We start from the raw sequence: 19,690 nt of genomic DNA, 5'->3' as shown, positions 1-19,690 counted from the left end.
TCCACTCACCTTTACTGCCTCCATGTTCAGCAGCGATCATCCGTATTCGCAGTCACGCCCCAGCGCCTAGGGAGAAAAAGACCAGAACAAAAGGTGAGAGAGAGAAGGGAATAAGGAAAGCTAAATCTCCATGTTAAGACTTACCTGTTGATTCAATCCCTCTTCATTTCTGGTCCGCGCCGCATCCTGGCATTTCCGGACCCCGGCCCCTAAGGGGAAAAAGAGACATCAGCGTTAATGAGCGAATGAAAAGACATTACCAAAAAACGCTCATTAAAGACTTACCTGATTTCTACAAGGATTCCACCTCTCATCTCGGTGCCTGTTCCCCGGCATTCCGTACCCCGGCCCCTATGGGGAAAAAGAAACTAGCATTAGTACATTAATGCATGGACACAAGGGGAACCTCTTATCAAAAAACCTACCTGGAAGCCAAGCAAGTTTGGTTCTCACCAATCCGAAAATCCAGTGAAGTAACTGGATACCAACACGCCACTGCATTAGAAGCAGGATGGAGAGCTCGTCCTTCCAGGCCCTAAGCTGAGACGCTACGAGGAATCACAGAAGGGTTTCGAGGAGGGTGAGAGGGGAAAGTGGGAGGCTGATTGCATTACCCCGCAGACAGTTAATCCCCTATTTTCGCCTACAGAAGGATACTTCTGCGAGCCAGACAAGCCAGATTTGGGGGCCCTGTCCAGTCGGTCTTCCGAACCCTGCGCATCACCTTAGAAGAGGTCACAGCAGCGCGAACCAGGCCAGCGCCTACATGGGAGTCAGGTGAGCGTTACACCCCCTGCTTATAGACAGAGCTAGTAAATGGATCTATGAATTTGAAAAACAAACAGCAGGGGTAGCCTTGGCACTAGGAAACCTTAACGGTTTACTGGTGACCATAATTGGGGACCTGGCTGGGGACATATGGGCATGGGCTGGGGTAAGTCTTGCAGATAATGAACATGATGGAGCAGCCTTTGATGAGGTAAGGGCAAGGGTATGGGCTGCTCTACGAAGGATGTACCCAAATACCCCTGACTTACATTCTTTAATGCAGTGCACAATGGGTGATGATGAGGACCCAGTTAGGTTTATTCTTAAATTACAGGAACTGTGGAGAGTTGAGACAGTCCCATATTTCTATTTTATTGTGAAGAGGGGACTACCAAAAGAGGTCCAGAAGGCACTAGATACAATTGTGGCAACTGAAGCCAAAGGGTGGGCAGAGATACAAAGTATAATGGCCCACAATTGTAAGAGAATCAAAAGCGCAATCACAAAATATCTCACTTTTTGTCGGCCACCCCAATAAGTTTTCTTAGACGAATGAAACTGGAAGTATGAATGACGTATGATTTATATAAGGGAATGGGCTTTGACTCTATTTCTGACGTCCAGTATGTAGAAACATTGAATAGCTGGTACTCTGATATGTGCATTGTAGGAAGGAATATAATCAAAGAAAGCTGTTACATGTGTGCAGTTATTCCGCACGCACCACGGACTCCTAAGGTTTTTAGTTCCACATCTAGTCCCAATTCCAGAGGCACAATGCTGGGTACATCTTGCACTAGACGGGATAAAGGGCACATTCCAGGCACATAGTGTGCAGTTGAGAAGCATTGATATAGACCCAGCATTATGCAATGGTAACACAAAATACCGCCAGTGTCTAAAAGGACCATATTTCTCTTTGCGAGGTTACTCAAATGACAATGACAAATGGCAGGGCACCACAGTGATGTGCCTGGCATATAGGCTGATCGAGTACAGCGGAGAAGCAATATCCCAAATAGGGACTATATGTGCGCATATATGGTCCTAACACATCACAAGGTTGACACGGATTGCAACAATGAAGAAGCCAGTGCGAACAGATTCCCAAAAACTTTGAACTTTATTTTAGCAATGAAGGAACAGTTCCTGGTAGCACAAGCACACAGTGCAACCACACTCTTGTGATCCCATGACAAAAGGTACAGCAGCAGTAATGGATTACTACTGGGTTTGTGGCCAACAAGCCTACCCGCAACTCTTACCATCTTCGAGGGGCAAGTGTTCACTGGCAACCCTACACTCAGTGCTACTAGTAATCCTGGACGAACTCCTGAAGAGAGAAGAAATGCCTGTCTAGGTGCCAACAGCTACTCTAGCACCTAAAGAAGCAGAAAGAAGATTGCAGATAACACCCGAATTTGGTATGCTGCCTGCCAGAAAAAGGACAATTTCAACGGGGAAGAAAGAAGATCTAAAACTGTCGCAAAAGACTGTTCCGCACTGCTCAGGGAAATACCTGACGAATATCAGCTTTTTAGCTCAGGAGAGACTTTCTTTTTCATCTTTTTGGCTCCGGGGTAAAAGCAGTTGCTGCACTTTTATACCCCCAGAGGATGCTGAGAATGGGTTACTATCCCACGTCATCAAGGCGGTGCACAATCTACATGTTCAAATGAAGAAATAAAATGGAGTTCAGAGCGCAGATTGGCTATCGCTTGCCTTGGATTGGTTCCTGTCATGGCTGGGGCCAGCAGTAAACGTGCTAATTCCTGTGATCGTGTTCTTCTTGGTTCTCTTCTGCTCGTGCCAATGGGGTCTCGGATGATGTGTTCCTATAGTCCCTAATAGTGCAAAGATGATGGTATCAATTGGGAGATCTAAAACACCTTGCCATACATTAAACGGCAAAACTCAAACTAATATTTCTGGGGTCGTAGATATGTTGGGTGGGGATGAGTTAATTACTGTAGAAGTAATGAAAGGTGGGAATGTTGGGGACGAGCTAGCACTTTGGCTAGCGCCTTCCTGCACCACTCAAGCTCTTTACAATGAGGCAAGATTTCTCTAAGCACTATAGCACTGAGAAAGCTTTTTTCATGCAAATATAATCACGTACAGGTGTGGGCAGCCACTAAATGAAAATAGTATGAAATATCAGGCACAAACAATTATTTAGCTAAATATATTAGTACAACTATTAAAGGATAGTTAGCTTTGCTTAAAGCACACAGTGAATGCAGCCTGTTCTAAAAATAGACTACTTGCATTACGTGGGTCCCGGCTTTCTCTAGCAGAAAGCACGAGGTAACTCAACAGCTGTTCCTGTCCGTAACAAGCCAATGGAGACTACAAAAGATTCAGCATGACATACAGAATACTATAGGGAAAACAGTTTTTTTTTTGTAGAAATTACTGGACCAGATAAAATATAATTTAATTGAATGAAGAGTTGAGAGAATGGCGGGAAGATGTGTTTATGTATGGATGTGTATAACATAGCAAACAATGCTAAGTAAGAGCACAATGTATTCCTGCAGATGCAGCACTATGTTAAAGTAGGTTGGTCTAAATGTAAACCTGGCCATGCAACACTGGAGACTACAGCATCCCTTGTATGGCAAGAAGAACAGTTTTGGATGAGCTCTGCCGGTATCTAGTAACCACATCAAGAGTATTTAAGCCCCAGACCCAGCACCAATCTTCGGGACAAGGGAGCCAGCCAAGGAAGACAGAATGCTGGCTGAGTCCTCTGCTATTCCCCAAATCCTCATCTTTGTAAAGATTCAAGTTTGTTATCTCTTGCAAGATACTCATGGCCTTAATTCCCTGGAGGGGTGTATTTACTCTGGTTTGAGAGTGATCAGGGGGTACCCTAACATATTTAAGGGGTGCTCCTGTAATTTGGGGTTCGCTTTCACTGGGCACAGTTGCCGCAAGAAGTCATCAAAAGGGTCCCAGGGGTCTTACGCACATCTGCCAAGCCTTTAAGGAGCCCACAGTAAGTTTCATCTTCACAGTACTTCTACAGTCTGAGAAATCCTCGAGAGAGCAGGGAGCACCGCGAAGAGTAAAACTGCTGCACTTCAGAAAGACTTTGGTTCCGTTTTTCTCATGGACTCAGCCTCCCAGTGGCTCCTTCTTCCAAGGCAAGGAGGGTCCATCCTTGGGGGGCAATCGGCGGGTAAAACCGAGAAACTCTGCCACTTTGCCTGTCAAAGCACCAAAGGTACTGTGACGAGGACGAGCATCTTCTAGTCTCGGGTCGTCCAGGGGTCCCAGATTCGTCTTGGATCATGCGCTCCTGTGGCATCTCAGGTACTTTGTGGGTGGTAGAACCTTTTAATAGAAAGCAGAAGGTTATTTAACATTATTGGACTGGGCTGTAAAAGACAAGATAAGTTACTTCCTTACTTTTCCTTTACAGGTTGCCCAAGTAGTGGGGGGGTCTTCACACAGAATTGCATATGTAGTCTAAAGAATGTATTCTGCCACTGTTCACAACTAACCTGCCTTTCTTCCCTTTTCTATACTGATACAACTCACTTAAAAATTCACAGGCCTATTTAAAACTGTCTGCAGTTAATGCATCTATTACTGAATTTAAATATTGTGTGGTTCCACATATAGTGTATATATTTGCCATTCTTTGAATAAGTATTCGAAGTACAAAGTGTTATTATTTATATGTATATACTTGTAAGGGTAGAAACCTTATTTTATATAAGGAAGCTGTGTTATCACCTAACATAGTGTGTGGGCATTCCTTTGTGGGGGCTTTGGAGGAGACACTTAAGAACCAGCCTGCATCACCTCCTGAAAGCTTAAGCCTGGTTGCTCGTGTATTCAAACCAAATTGAGAGCCCTGGCTGGGGTGTTCTGCGCCTTTACCCTACCATATTGAGGGCAGAAGTACAGATACCCCCATCCAGTGTTTACACCAGTGTTCTTTAGTTCACCAGCTACTCCAGCAGAACTCTCCTTGCACACTTTAGACATTGTGCGAGCTTTGAAATACGAAGTCTCCCGCACTGCATCCTTGCAGAAGACTTCACAGCTTTTTGTGACATTTGGTCCTTCTTTAATTGGGAAAGCTCTCTAAAGCTTCTATTGCCAGATGGATTTCCTCCTGCATTTCTTTCTATCATCAACAAGCTGGCGAGCCTCTCCTCCACAGGCCCAGTGCTCACTCCACAAGATCAGTGGCCACTACTTCGGCATCTGGCGTTGCACTTCTGGACATCTGCAGGGCAGCGACATGGAGGTTGGGGAACGCGTTTACTAATTTCTGCTGCGTCGGCAGGGATTCTGCTGCAGAGCCTACAGTCGGCTAGGTGGTACAATGTTACCTGTTTGAGTAAGGTTAGTGTCTCCTGTGGCCAAGTGTTTTCTACAAGGAGCTTGCCTCTGCCTGTTAAGGTTACATGGTACTGCTCTGTAATCTATTCACAGCATGTGAATCTATGAAAGATCTAATGCTGGAGAAGGGGCTAGTTACTTACCTGTAACTCCTGTTCTCCAGCATTGGTATCTTTCATAGATTCACATGGACCTTCCCGCCTACCCCACGTGGCTCTTCTTGGCTCTTACTGCCATGTTACGTGCGCTGTACCAACATCTGAAGATGGCCTCCAGGTGTGTAGCTAAGGGAGCCCTTTCCATTGGCTGTGGGCAATTTGACCCATAAATGACTGTAATAGAGCAATAAAGTGTTAGGGAGAATTCTCTGTTAAGGCTAATTTCCCAAACCTAGTGAGTCCCACAGCGGCTTTGCTGGATTTTTGGGGTTTATTTTTTTCTCCTGCTAAGAGTGAGACTCTTTTTCTCCCACTCTTAGACATGATTTGAGATATCCTTTGACTTTGTAATGTGTTTTATGGGCTATGGGGTCTTTTACTCCATAGGGTTTCATGTATTTTTGGTAAGTGTGTTACACAGCACCCTCAGTGCAGTAACACAGGTGTGTCATAGTGACCCCCAAACAGATACTCCATACCCTGGGACTGACTACTGTCTCCCTGGGCATGTAAAGTCCCCATTGACTTTACTAGTCTTAAATTGGGAACAGAACCAGTACAAACCATCATATTGTGGAAGTACTGGTAGGGGTAATTAGATTGCCCCTGGGTCTGTTTTTCGAGGGGGCACTGTGCAGTCCCCCCTTGTCGAGTTTCTGGCTGGTGGCAGTGGTTACCACACAAAATATTCCCTAAGAATATTTACTATGGGATTTTCCCATTCATTTTAAACGCACCACTTTTTGGTGCAATGTTAAAGATACCGCCGGGTTATTTATTTAATATTTATTCCCCAGTTGGGTCTTTTCGCCAGGACTCGGTTTTAAAATGGTGTTTGTGTTCGCCTCTGTAACTCCAGCCCAAGTCGAGCCCTTTGTTCCATTTTTTGGCGGGCTTCTACACAGTAGCCTCCAAAAGTGGTGCCACTCTATCTGGGTCTACAGGATGTGTGGGAGGGGGGTTTAGGCACCCTCGACTGAGTTGCCTTGGCAACTCAAGTCGCACTCTTGTGTGATTGGCCCAGTGGTGAGCCGCCCGGCTCACCACTTAGCATGTTTGAGTGACAGCTAGGACTGATGAATGGGGGTTTTCTGCATAAAAGCAGGGCTTTGGGGACTGGAACTTCAGACGTCGCCACAGGACCAAAGAATCCGAAGAGGGAGAAGCTGAGCCGACCTGCAACGACGACACCACCCGTGGAGCCCTGCTGAACCGCCTCACCACTTCTTCCAAAGACAGAGGAGATCTTCATCCCGAAGAGTCTTCTTCCTTTGACTGGTGGGGATAAACAGTTTGCCCGCCTTTTCGCCTTCCCGGATCATCTCGTGGCCGCCTTGCCTGTGCCAAGCACCCCGGCAACCCGGATACCATGTTTTACCACTATCGCAAATAAAAGGGTAGTACATTTTAACCGGAGAACTCTGCGGCTGTTTTCTTCCTTGGCAGTGCAACGACCTTCAGCTTTCCTCCATGTCGAGATCTTCTCTTCCTCTGGACGACGCCGCAACTTGTACCCGCTGCCAGGAACAACTGCCCCCGCTGGAGGATCCTCTCCACTTTCAAGGTACTGTGTCCGCCTGGCCTCCCTCGCAACGGTCTGTGTGGGCTGTCTCTTAAATCCTCAATTTACCACTTGGGTTGGCCCTGGGCTGGCTAACTGAACTTTTCGGAGCTGAACTAATTCCCTTTTGAACTCTCTGCAAGACTTTTCAAGCCTCGTAAACTGTGTGATCTTGGGCGCGTTGGTGTTTTACTCTCTCTAAAAGGGAGCCTGGCCTCTGAACTTTCTGCTCACCAGTAGACTTTGATTTTCCTGCCTTGCTGGGTGCTTCTAAAGTATTAGTTTTGTGTGCTTTCTTAATTTCTGCCTTTTTCCTCCCTTTTTCTGATAACTTATTAGAGTGCCATCTTTAGTTGGGCGCTCACCTCTGTCTGAAAATAAGTGTTGTTAACTAAGACTTGTCTAATAAGGAATAAGGGATGTATGTATATTAATAGTGACTGTGTTTTTCTCTTGATTACAATAATAGTGCTGGAGGGTTTCTAAGTGCGTCTTTAAATAAATAATTATATACTTTGATACCAAAGCTCTGGACAGTGTTTGCTTGTGCTACTGTATTTTGGTACCTATCTTGCATACTCTACATACTGTCTAACTCTTCTTGAGAGAAGTCTGGCTGCTCAGCCACAGCTACCAGGTAAATCTGGGTGGTACAGACTGCTACCAATTGGGTTTACTGCCAACACCTGTAGTCTTATGCCTTTTGCAGTGGTCCCTAAGGGAACTGCACAGGTTTCTGCCTAACATAAAGTGACTGAAGATTTCAGTTTAAAATGAAATTGCTTGGGGGCTAGGCCAAGCGTTGAGAGCATCTGAGATGAGGCTTTGTGCTCCGCTCCGGCAACCCTAAAATATCCTGTAATTATCATGCAAGAACCCCTTGTGGCGACCCCCCCCCAGCGCAGCAGATGACAGCGATAGCGGTGGGCCACCTGGGGTGTTTTTCTTGGTGCCAGGAGTGCGCCATAGGCACGAGAGCGGGTACCCGTTGCTTCTCCCACGACTGCCATCTTGAGAATCGAGGGATGTGAGGCGAAGTTGCAGAGAGCAAGCCGCCACGGATGAGTGTTATGGGTTGACCGCCCTACCAACTGCGGCGTTGGTGACCTAAAGTGTACAGGTCTCCCACCTGTGACACGGCAACGAGAACGCCACCTTCCAATCGCGCCAGAACTGCCTCACCATTGCCAGAGCTAAAATCGGATCGAGGCTGGATTATTGCAATGCCCTCCTCGTAGGGACCTCCTGCAAAAATCTGGCCAAACTCCAGCTGGTTCAAAACAGCGCCGTCACAGCGGCCACAGGCACCTCAAGAAAAGACCACATTTCCCAAGTAAGAAGGGGGCCCACTGGCTCCCGGTCAAAATGAGAATTGTCTTCAAAACCCTTGCCCTCACCCACAAATGCCTCCACGTATTGGCACTGCGTACTTGGTTCAGAGAATCACCAAGCACACTGCCACAAGACCTCTTAGGAAGGCCTACTCCAACATGATTGTCACGCCTAAAACTCGTAATGTCTGCGCCGGGGGCTCCAGTTTTCCTACACTGGCTGCCACCCACTGGAACGCACTACCCACCCACCTAAGAATGATCAAGTCCCACCAAGCATTCCGCAAAGCTATCAAAACCAAACTCTTGGTTTGAAATTAAAACCTCAGTTACCAACCTGTAAAATGACGTCATTGTATTACTCATCTGTATGTAACTCTGTTCATATCTGCATGTCATACAGTCTGTTTCTGTAACCAAGAGACATGTGGTCGCCCATTAACCTATTAAGCAAATCTTCTTACAAAATTCTTGTAACAGCACCTCTATGCCCCTGGGCTACAAGTGCGCTATACAAATGCAAATAAATAAAGAAATAACGCAGCAGGATTTGCAGGTCGGAGGCGTTGTCATACCCATGGTGATCCATCTGTGGGAGGACAGTATCAGAAGTCCTGCAGCTGCGAACGCACTGGGTTATCTGGACACCCGCGGGGTGAGATATCGAAGGTGGCTGTGGGGCTGTTCTGAAGGTTCTCCCCTTCCTTCTTGGAGGTCAGACTTGCACGTTTGTGGAATGGAATTGGTAGCTGGAAAATGCAGCATTGCGTGAAAATGTCCGTTAAAGATTCTACTTCTCGGCATGGTGCAGATCGGGGGTACAGGCTGCCTGACCCCTGGAGGCAGTTTTAAGTGGTGTAAGAACTCACAGGCGAGGGTAAGCCGTGCAGTAGCGTCTGGTGCAGAGAACAATAAAGGTGCAGCGAGGAGTGCAGTGGGGAGGCCCCCCCCTTCTTCCCCTCCCACATGCTGTGATATATACTGCAGTGATAATCGAAGGGGAAGAGTGGCACACGTGTAGTGGATACCCATCAACATGGTGAAAGGTCAGCAACAAAGCCTGGACCGCTTCATGGGGGCAAGAGCCAAAAAAACAGCTGTGACATTCCAACAACTTTAAAGTGAGCCAGAATTGGGGACACACCGGATGCTATATCTATGACACTAGTGCAAATCATGGCAGCTATACAGGAGTCACGCTCCTTGCTGGAGTCCAAGATATATTCCGTAGGAGTAGAAGTATCCCTGGTGCGTGCCGACCTTCAACAGGTGAACGAGAGGGTTGCAGAAGTTGAATATCGACTGAGTGATGCTGAAGACGCTGTGACTACTCTTTTGGCACGAGTTAACGTGTTGGCGGCAGCAACAAGGGCCCTCGAAGTAAGGGCAGAAGTCACAGAGGGCCGCTCCAGAAAATGGAACGTTGGAATACTGGGGATAGCTGAGGGAAAGCAGGGGCGCAACATGGAACTTCCCCTGGAAAAGCTCATAATCGACTCCATGGGAGTCAGGGGTCTGTCCAAGTGGGTCACGATCCAGAGGGCACATCACATCTTGTGTAGATCACCACTGGTAGGGCTCCCTCTTCCCTGAGCAGTCATCACCAAGCACCTCAGTTTTCGAGATCAGGGTACCAGAATTCAAGACATCAGGAGGAAAGGGGCCTACGAGATCGATGAGGACTAACTCCTAATATTTCCAGACTTCACTCAAGAAGTGCAGAGACAGTGGAAATCCTATGACATGACACAAAGAAGACTGAGGGACACAAATCTCAGATATATGATGTTTTACCCAGCCAAGCTCAAGATTCTCATGGGCGACAGATCCTTTTTTTTTAATAACCTAGAAGAAATGTGGGACTGGTTAGACACAGTAAGCGATCACTGTGGGGAAGATGGCGTTTGGAGAGCGAGAAGAAGACAATCCAGGAGAGCTGGCAAGGTCCTAGTCCAACTGGATGGAACATTGGTGCTCCAGGACACCACGGAAATGCAACCCGCCAGTGGACCGGAAATGATGGAGGGCTATGGAGACTCCTGAGAGAGTTGGAACAGTGTAAAGGATTAAAACTGCCTCCTCAGGTGCCGGTGCTTGTAATGGAGAGGTATCTGTAACATGGGCTGGTACAGGACCCCATGCCTGGGGTGGTGGGGCGCTTAGCAGCATAGGGTAAAGCAGGAGGCGGTGTTGAGGCTGTTAGTTGGCGGGGGAGCAACTATGGGGGTTCAGAGGGTGAACGTTGGGGGTCCAAATGGACTAGGTTTTTAGGAGCGTACCCCGACTTTAACTTGGAGTTTTAATGTTTTGGATGGGGCGACAGATGCACCTAGTTCAATGGTTGTATGCGGTAGGGGGTGTTTTGTGGGGGGGGGGTGTTGGGGCATTGGATGGGAGGCATCGGGTGTTGCATGGGGGTGCTGGATGGTTTGTGGCGGAGTTTGTTGCCTCAGGACAACACATGGTTAAGGGGCAGACTCAGACCCTTTGACTAGTAATCCTTTTGGATGTCACACGATGTGGAGGGGCTTTAATAAGCATGACAATGGCTGATGTGCAAGATCTGAAAGGGACGGTGATGTCATGAAATGTCAATGGTTTGTGTGATAAAGAAAGGAATTGTACTGCTGAATAGATATCGCCCCACATTTGCATTTTTACAAGAAACACTTGTCGTTCGTGGATTGTATGTTATTTAGGACATCTAACTATCCTCTGTGTTTCCACTCTGTGTTTAATAGGGGGCGCGTGGAGTGATGGTAATAGTATGGAAACAAGTACCGTTCAAGGTTTTGAAAATAGTCCATGATGCCCGGGGTCGATACGTGCTGGTGACAGAGCCATTTAGAGGGGAAACGTGGGGGTTATTGAATGTTTATGCACCGCCACCTTTCTTATACCTCATCCATGGTCTGTTTGTCCAACATCACATTGACAGATGGAGATTTCAACGACGTAATGGATGTCAGCCAGGACAAATTTCAGGCCCAAAAGGGACACGTGCAAATTTGTCAATGCAAATGGATTAGCAGATAAATGGCGTCAGCGGAACCCGCTTGACTTGGGCTTCACTTTCCATTCTGGGGTGCACCTCTCTCTCACAGATTATTTGTTCGTGCCCCACTTGCATATCCACAGAATATCTGATGCACAGCTCCTGGCAAGGGTTATCTCTGTCCAACCCCTGCTGATCTTGATGGGGTCGAACGCCAGAGCAGCCCACTCACCCTGGCGCTTTAATGCTCATCATTTGGGGTCCCCAGACATGATTGCAATGATCATTGACAAAACAGCAAAATATTTTGAGATAAACACTTTGACCATGGAAAGCCCTGTAACTCTTTGTGAGGGATATCAGGCAAGCATGTGGGGAGAGATACTCATCGTTTTTGCAGCTAAAGAGAAGGAGAGACGAGCAAAAGAGGTTGATGCAGAACTGTTGGTCTTGCACCTGGAGTGTTTGTTCATGGAGGATAGTTCTAGGGACATGAAACATTCACTGTTAAAGGCAAGTGAGTGTTACCGCACCATTATCACTAATATGGCAAAACAAGCCTATTTGGCATCAGCAGTGAGAATGTATGAGTTGGGGGACAGGGCCGGGAAGTTAATGGCATGGTTGGTGTGAAGAGACAGACCCTGTAGATGTGTACAGGAAATCTTTAATGAATTGGGCAATAGGGTGGAATGGGACAGTCTGATTCCCAAGTCTTCGCGACATACTATAAAAACTTTCTGGCATGAGTGAAACTGCTGTACAAGTGTCCTCAAGCGGCGGTGTGAGTACTGTCTGAACCCTTCCCGTTGGAAAGGGGTATGTGTCAGGGCTGTCCCCTTTCCCCAGGTCTGTTTATCCTAGCCATGGAACCCCTAGCGATCTGGCTTAAGGGGTGGGGGGCACTCTTGTAAAGGGCTTTGTGTGGCCATCAGGTTGGGAAGACCGAATATCCCGTATGCAGATTACCTGTTCTTGTATGTTGGGGAGCTGAAGACGTGGTCCCAATGATAACTGAAATCCCAGCGATATATGGGAGAGACAGTGGCCTTTGGGTTAATTGTTTCCAAATCCGTCTGGTTTTTGGTGAGGGGGGGCCCAGCGGCGATCCCGGAATGTAGCCCCTTTTGAGTTGTGGTGGGGTCCTTTAAATACCTGGAAGTCCACATGGGCTTGGATCCTCCCACCTTTCTCTGGCGTAACCTGAAACAGATGACTGCAAGATTTGTTGCAGATACCCGATTTAGGTCGGCCCTTCCCTTGGCCATGTTTGAGAGAGTGGCAGTGTTTAAGATGATGATTCTGCCAAGATTTGTAGACATCCTACACAACACCCTGGTTCAGGTTCTGGACAGTGAGTTTCAGATGATTGAATCAGCACTACCGAAACTTTTATGGAGGGACTCTCAGCCTAGGATAGCTTTGCGCAGTTTGTACAATTCACTGAGGGACCGCGGAATAGGCCTCCCAGACCTTAAGTATTACTGCGCCTCAAAATTGGCAGTGGCAAATGGGTGGATGCACGAGGACAGGAACAGTCTGCATGTTGGGCTGGAATGTGCTGCAATGACTTATGATGATCCATTGCAAACGCTTCACGAGCAGGCAAATAGGGTTGATCTGCACCAATATCACAACAGGTGGTGAGAACGTGGGACAGGGCTAGGAAGGAAATGGGTTGGAAGGGGATTGTAATGCTGCAGGCCATGTTATGGCGCATCCGTGACATCCCTGAACTGACCAAACTATAGTTTGCCTGCCAATGGTATAGTAAAGAGGTGCTGGTCATGGTGGACGTGCTGTGGGCAGCCTTCTGCGATCATTCCAGAGCTGACGCATAGCTCACAACTGACGGGTGAGATGTTTACTAGTTCATCCAGTTTCGACACGCCATGTGGGCGCAGTCCCGTGGGAAGCACGATTACCCAACGCAATCCCTTCTGCAAGCCAATGTAACTACCGAACCTTTAGCTGAGAAGGCTGTCTCCACCCTAAATCAGACGCTTTGTAGTTTCACCAGATGATGGGAGAAGCACATGAGTCCCTTGGAATAGAAGGAATGGACGGAAGCCCCCATGACGCCCCGCAAGGTGGCTATACCATCCAGACATGGTTTAGTCCAATTGAAAATTCTATATTGAAGCATTGTTCAGTTTGGGCCGGGCGGCTGACTCTAATTGTTTGCGTTGTCACATGGCAATTGGGTAGTTTTACCAGGATCTATGTGATCACTGCGACCCCCATAATTGCGACCGACGAAAATGTAGACTTTTTAACACCCTTTACACCACATAGATATGCAGGAGGAGACCCCCACGCAACCCCTCCCCCGTATTACTATAATATCACATCGCCCCCCATATATATATGTGGTGTAAGGGCGGGGTGTTAAAAAAAATAAGTCAGACATTTCGGCCATCGCAATTATGAGGGCGACATGTTGGGCCATTACCGTTTTACCATAATATATGGGTATGTATGGCAGAGGATTGTCGGGAGGGTGTCCGCTGCAGTACCCCACCCGGTCCCGATGGAACTGAAGCTGTTGCTGCTTGGAATCTGGGGGGATATGTAATACTTGAGATATGACAAACAGTTTATAACACTTTTATAATTGCTAAACAAAATATCGCCATGAACTAGCGGGCAAAGGAGACACCTAAAGTGTCCAGATGTGTTCTAGATATGGAAAGTTGCATGGCTATCAATGCCTGGGTGTACAGAAAGAGGAGCTAACCTGATACATTTGGGAAGATGTGGGATAAATGGGCGAATGCTGATTGATCACCGAGGCAATGGATGGTTTGTCATCATGAGGAGAAATGTGTGCCACCCAGATCTTTGGGCTCCCTATTAGGATGGAATTTGCTCTACTACCTTAATCACGATGATATGTCAAGATGTGTTTTTGTCCTGAATTGTTTAATTAGAAAAACCATTAAACATTGTTTAAAAACATCATTAAACTACTCTATCTTACTAAGGATTTGTAGCCTAACGACCGGGAATATTCACAGCATGTAAATCTATGAAAGATGATAATGCTGGAGAACAGGAGTTACAGGTATGTGTTTATATTTTGGAATAGCTATTAGTAGAGGTGGTGTGGTATTGATAATACAATGTTGCTATTCAAAACATTCTGAATTGTGGCGCTGGTAGATGCCATGTTTTTCATCTGTCTTTAACTATAGTATTACCACATTGGAATATTAATTTATATTCATATGAACACCACTATATAAAACATACATTCAAAGCAGGATAGGAGATGAAGGCTGCAATGCCAATATATTATTACTCAGAGCTGGAAACAAAATGTTTTAAAATAATAAATGGTGTGTTTGTTCACAGGTTCGGGAAATGGCTGCTACAACTCTGAGTGGACTGCTGCAGTGCAGTTTCCTCACAATGGATATCCCCATGCAGACTCATTTTGAAAAACTCAGCAAGACGGGACTACCAAAGAAGAGAAAGAGAGACCTTAGCATAGTGATGGATACCATTCCTTCAGCAGGTGAAATAAGCCTGAAGATGAATGCTTAGTTAAACAGCTTCTGGCAAATCTACTATTTATCTAAAATTGGAATAGTTGCTGTGCTGGGGGTGCCTTTTTCTTTTTTTTTTCTTGTCTAGACCCGGGTAGACCCTTAAGAGATTCTTAAAGCAGTGCAAGTTCCTTTTCTTGTATGTTCTCCTCACCTTATTCATTCTGTTTGGATCCCCTATGCCTTAGGTGAAGTACTCAAAATAGATTGTTTGCTGGAATTTAGCAGAAGCTCTTTTCAAATTTCTTTCCTCACACAAACGAGGCTGGGAGAGCTTGAAGTTGTTGAAAACTTCACTGCCCATTTCTCATCCTCCAATTCAGTACTCAGAATAATCACCCTTTGTAGTGTTTCTCTTGTACTCCCGAATATTCATTTTTTCAGGGTAGCAATGGGGCCCAATGATTGGATAATTTTCTTGTGATCGGTTTAAGTGTTAGTCTTATGAGCTTTGTAATAGAATGAATCTATCCTCCATAGTGGATGGTAGGACATGCAAATAAACTGTGAGTTCTGTCGCTTCCAAATGAGAATAAATGATTAAAACCTTTGCTTTTTATCTTTTCGAAAATTAAGAGAATTGTCAAGTTTGTAAAGACCTGTTTTAGGGGATGTGGCCATGCAAGAAGTCGGAGTGGCTGTGTCCTCTGCAGGCTCCTGCACCTATCTAGATCTGGAAGGTGTTCACAGTGGCCGTCAATTAAGGCACAGTTCAGGGCAACACTGGTGTTTCTGTAACCCAAAGGTCTCTCTAATCACTGCACACCAAATCAAACAATAGTCGCCCAACAAACACAGGAGTGGGACCAGGTGGTATACCAAATCAAACCATACTCACCCAACAAGCACAGTACCGGTATCAGATGTATTTTCCTTTAACATTTTCCCTTGCTCTGAGCACCAGGTAACGGTACACCTTATCTCTCCTACACTCTGACAATAGATCCACTGCCCTGCTTCCTATGGGAAGTTTGGAGCACACTGTAGGGATGTCAACTTCCTACAAGATGGTGACTATCAGTTACTAAGTGCAGAACAGACAGAAGGCAGTGTTGACACCCCGTACCTTCCATAATATCAATAGACACATCCTGGTTGATCTGGGCTTTCCTGCCTACCCCACTAAAATTGTGAGCCCAGCCTGTGGGAGGCGCTTTGTTGGTGTATACAGGGCATGGATGGCATCCTCCACTCCATGTACAGAATCAACATGAATGGGAGATGAACAGAACTGTGCTGCGCCAACCCTCCACCTGCCTATTTGACATGGCTGTGTGACTCTGGAGCAGGTCCAGATGGTGTGACAAAAACAGATGCCTTTTTATGGGGACATGCAGTGGGGTGGACAAAGGAGACGGTTATATCCACAAGCACGAGGATGATGAGTTTAAAGGATAAAACATTGCACCTCTTCATAAGCAAAGGTTTACAGGAATTGAAGACACCAATTCTCAGAAGGAACAGGTACAAAGTTATTAAAGTAAGCTTGCTGGAAATGTCGATCCCTCCCAGCCAACCCAGCACTGTGAGGTCAGAAATAATTAGGAGACATGCACATCGGACAGATGCACAGATGTCCCCCTCCCCCGACCTTGTGAACATCGAGCTGAGCTAACCAGGCAGCTCAAGGCTATGTTTGTCTACCCTGCAATTCCAGGGACCAGTACTTGCAGAGGAACATATCTGTACAACTCAGGGAAACGGTTAAGAAGAACTGCTGATAATGCAGTGAGAAATGTACAGCGGGGAAGAACACGCTTTTGAGACGAAAGAGAGATCGGAGTGACAAAAAATTGAAGACCTCATTACAAAATGAAACTGTATGGCGCAGCTCAGTAAGGCAGACCCTTTACACTCCCACCAGAAATCCTGCCACACAAAACTAGAGACATCAGTATCAACACGAGACAGGAACACCTGGATAGCCGGCAACAAAGGATCTGACCATCCGTCCGCCTCACCAGTTGCCTTGGCATCCGGACCTCCTACACCCATTCGGAAGGTCTGGTGCTACACCTAACTCCGGACTCCATCAACCTACATGCATGGCTCTTTATAGGATGAGGTATGAGGACTGGGATCTCTCAGAGGAGGTTCTTGAGGTACTGCTGGCTGCACGCAGGCCTTCTACTAGATCTCTGTATGAGTGCAGGTGTAGAGGATTTGAGGCGTGGTGCAGGGAACGCAAGATTGACCCAATCTCTTGCCCCACCACCACAGTGATAGAGTTCCTTCCGTAACTGGCCTCTTGAGGCCTTCAGGTTGCCACAGTGAAAGGGTATTTGGCGGCCCTGTCTGTGTTTGAGATGCCCAGACCGAGGTTCATTTTTCACCATTCTGGTATGGCCCAATTCCTGAAGGGCATTCTCAACAAGCTTCCGCCAACCCCCTTCGTTGTCCCAGATTGGGATCTTTATCTGGTTTTGACCTTTTTAATGGCGGCTCCATTTGAGCCTATGCATTCATGTTATTTGCGGCTGTTGTCCCTTTAAACAGCCTTTTTGGGCACAATCACGTCTGCCAGAAGGGTTAGCTAACTTCAAGCCTTGTGCTGCAAACCTCCAATCCTGAAGTTCTTTTTTGCAAGAAGGTATTTCTTAGTCAGACCAGGATGCTTTCCTAAGGTAGTTTCAGAATTTCATCTGTCCCAGTCGATTGACTTGCCTATCGTTTACCCTCCTCTGCATCCCTCGAAGGAGGAGGAGCGTTTCCATCGCCTTGATCCCAAGAAGGCGTTAAGTTTCTATGTCGTTCGTACGGCTTAGTTTATGAAATAGACCAGTTGTTTGTAGCCCATTTGTTGTCTAGAAAAGGCCTTGCCGTCACTAAACAAACCCTGGATTATCCTGTGCCTAGCCGAGTGTTGCCAATCGGCAGGCAAGGATCTTCCAGCAGGCATCCGGGCCCATTCGACCAGGGGGGATATCAGCCTCTACGGCCCTCCAGAGAGGGGTCCCTGTTAGGGATATTTTCTGGGCGGCCACTTGGTCATCCTTTCATCACTTTACCAAGCACTATGCCTTGGATGTTGCACAGGGAGCTGATGCTAGGTTTTGTAGGGCGGTTCTGCAGAATCTGCTGGTTTAAATCTTTCTGCCCTCCTCCATTATCCCAACTGCTTGGGGAGTCTATCATGATGAAGAATTTATATATACACAGACACACTCTGGTTAGCCTTCTCCTGTGGTTTTTCTTCTGCAGAGTTCAATCGCAAGGGGAAAAGTTACAGGAACTGAGGTGTGGGGTGTAGTGACGTGGTATATATATGACACCTGACGTCACGTCCAGAGCCGATGATAGAGAGCCAGACAAGACAGATCGAAGATTGGCGGCCGAGTCGATGTCCACTATGCCCCTGGCAAAATGTTTTCCGACCACAAAGCTGGAGATGAACATCTATCATGATGAGGTATCTGCGGGAGAAGAATCCATAGAAAGAACATTGTGGTAAGGTAATTTCTCCTTTGCCAAGAGAATCGTCTTAGTATTAATACAAAAACATTGAATGTGTTAGAACTGACACCCTCTTGCAGAAAAACAAGTAAAAGTATGATGATGAGTGTCTACATTTTGCCTCTGCATCTATGGTAGAATACCAGTATTTAGGAGTGACCATAAACAACTCTGTGAGGAAAGTGCAATACCAAGAGGATTTAAAGCTAAAATAACAGCTGCCTCTCAAGGTTTGCTACATAAAAGATATGGAAGATTCTCATGTCAACCGGCGCTACTATTTTATAAACAAAAAGTAGTGCCTACCATATCGTATGGCGTAGGCTTGAGAGTACGTTTTGGAAAAATGTTTTGTGGATTCCCAGAGGAACACTGAGTCATACGAAGTGAACTGGGCTTCTCCAGCATAGGTTCTGGCGGATTCACATGCTCATGAATGTTCCCCTTCCTCACGACAGAAATCCTCTGTAAAAGAAAAAAATTTCACTTTCACTTACAAACTGTCTTTCTCTTATAAACCAATCACTGAGCTCTGGATCATACTGCCCCCAGTCAATGACTGTCCTCTCCCTAAGCCCCTCCTCTGGCAGCCATCTTCATATTTTTACTGCACGTTCAAGTGTTGGGAGTCCTCGTATTTTCCTCTGAGAGCTTTTCTATGTTTTCGTGCTTTTTAATAAAAATGTTTCCTATTTTTGTCAAATAGAGCCTGTGTGCTTTGACCGGCAAGCAGGGATCCGTTTGTCAGTGTCTTTCAACGGCCCTCAAGAGCAAGAATCGTCAAGAGTTTCGTCAAAGATTCCAGAAGGCCATCGGGCCTACACCGCATGCCGGAGGAGAAGGAGGAGGGAGGCTTCCTCTATTCCAGCTGTGGTTTGAGGAACATGGTTGTGGCGGAAAAACACTCCTAGTGCCTCTGTCTCCATCCGGACCACAGGGATGCGGATTTTGAAATCTGCCTTGTATTCTCCAAGCGCATCATCAAGGATCGTCACAGTAGGTTGGCGGCGTGACTCAACGGCAAGGCCTCTACTCCGTGCAGCAGACAGAGGCATGCATCACCCAGGACTGGCTGGTCGTTTGAGGGCGCTCCATCCGTGGGGGCCCAAGACAAGGCAAAGCACGGTTAGTCAATTCCTGTCACGGTCGCTGCACAAGCGAGTCCCGCGACAGTCAGGGCATGTTCATCTTCACCATCTGTCTCCATCTCAAGTCATCGTTTCAGCTCGAAGAGGAAATCGGCTAACCCAGGGAAGCTGCGGGAGAAGCCGGAGAAGGCCAAGTTTGCAGGGAAAGGTGTCAGACCTCAACGAGCGAGCTGGTGGCGGCCGCCCTCTCAAAGACGAAAGGGGCTGACCCGATCCAGGGGACCCAGGCGGGAGGCTTCGGCAAAACAGGTGGAGAAAATGCCAGAGAAGAGGATGCCATCCTTAAGCCCAATGCTGACCCCTCAGGATGTGAAGAGAGGCGGCAGTGGAGGCCTCAACCGTGCTCCAGGGCACAGATATTTCTTTCTC

At 46.9% G+C, this 19,690-nt stretch overlaps 1 protein-coding gene across 3 annotated transcripts in view; it reads left to right on the top strand.

Annotated features, from left to right (window-relative positions):
- Nucleotides 1-19,690, top strand: part of PSME4 (proteasome activator subunit 4) — a 3,386,216-nt gene that overhangs the window by 3,199,538 nt on the left and 166,988 nt on the right. For all 3 annotated transcript variants that reach the window (XM_069608231.1, XM_069608232.1, XM_069608230.1), the window contains one exon: nt 14,527-14,689. In XM_069608231.1, coding sequence (XP_069464332.1) covers nt 14,527-14,689 — 163 coding nt within the window. The remainder of the gene's footprint in view (nt 1-14,526; nt 14,690-19,690) is intronic.

This window comes from Ambystoma mexicanum, chromosome 4q (assembly GCF_040938575.1).
Source record: "Ambystoma mexicanum isolate Mex_15411 chromosome 4q, UKY_AmexF1_1, whole genome shotgun sequence".
Classification (NCBI taxonomy): domain Eukaryota; kingdom Metazoa; phylum Chordata; class Amphibia; order Caudata; family Ambystomatidae; genus Ambystoma; species Ambystoma mexicanum.
The sequence above is the reverse complement of the archived record's forward strand: the minus strand, read 5'-3'. Positions and strand labels throughout refer to the sequence as shown.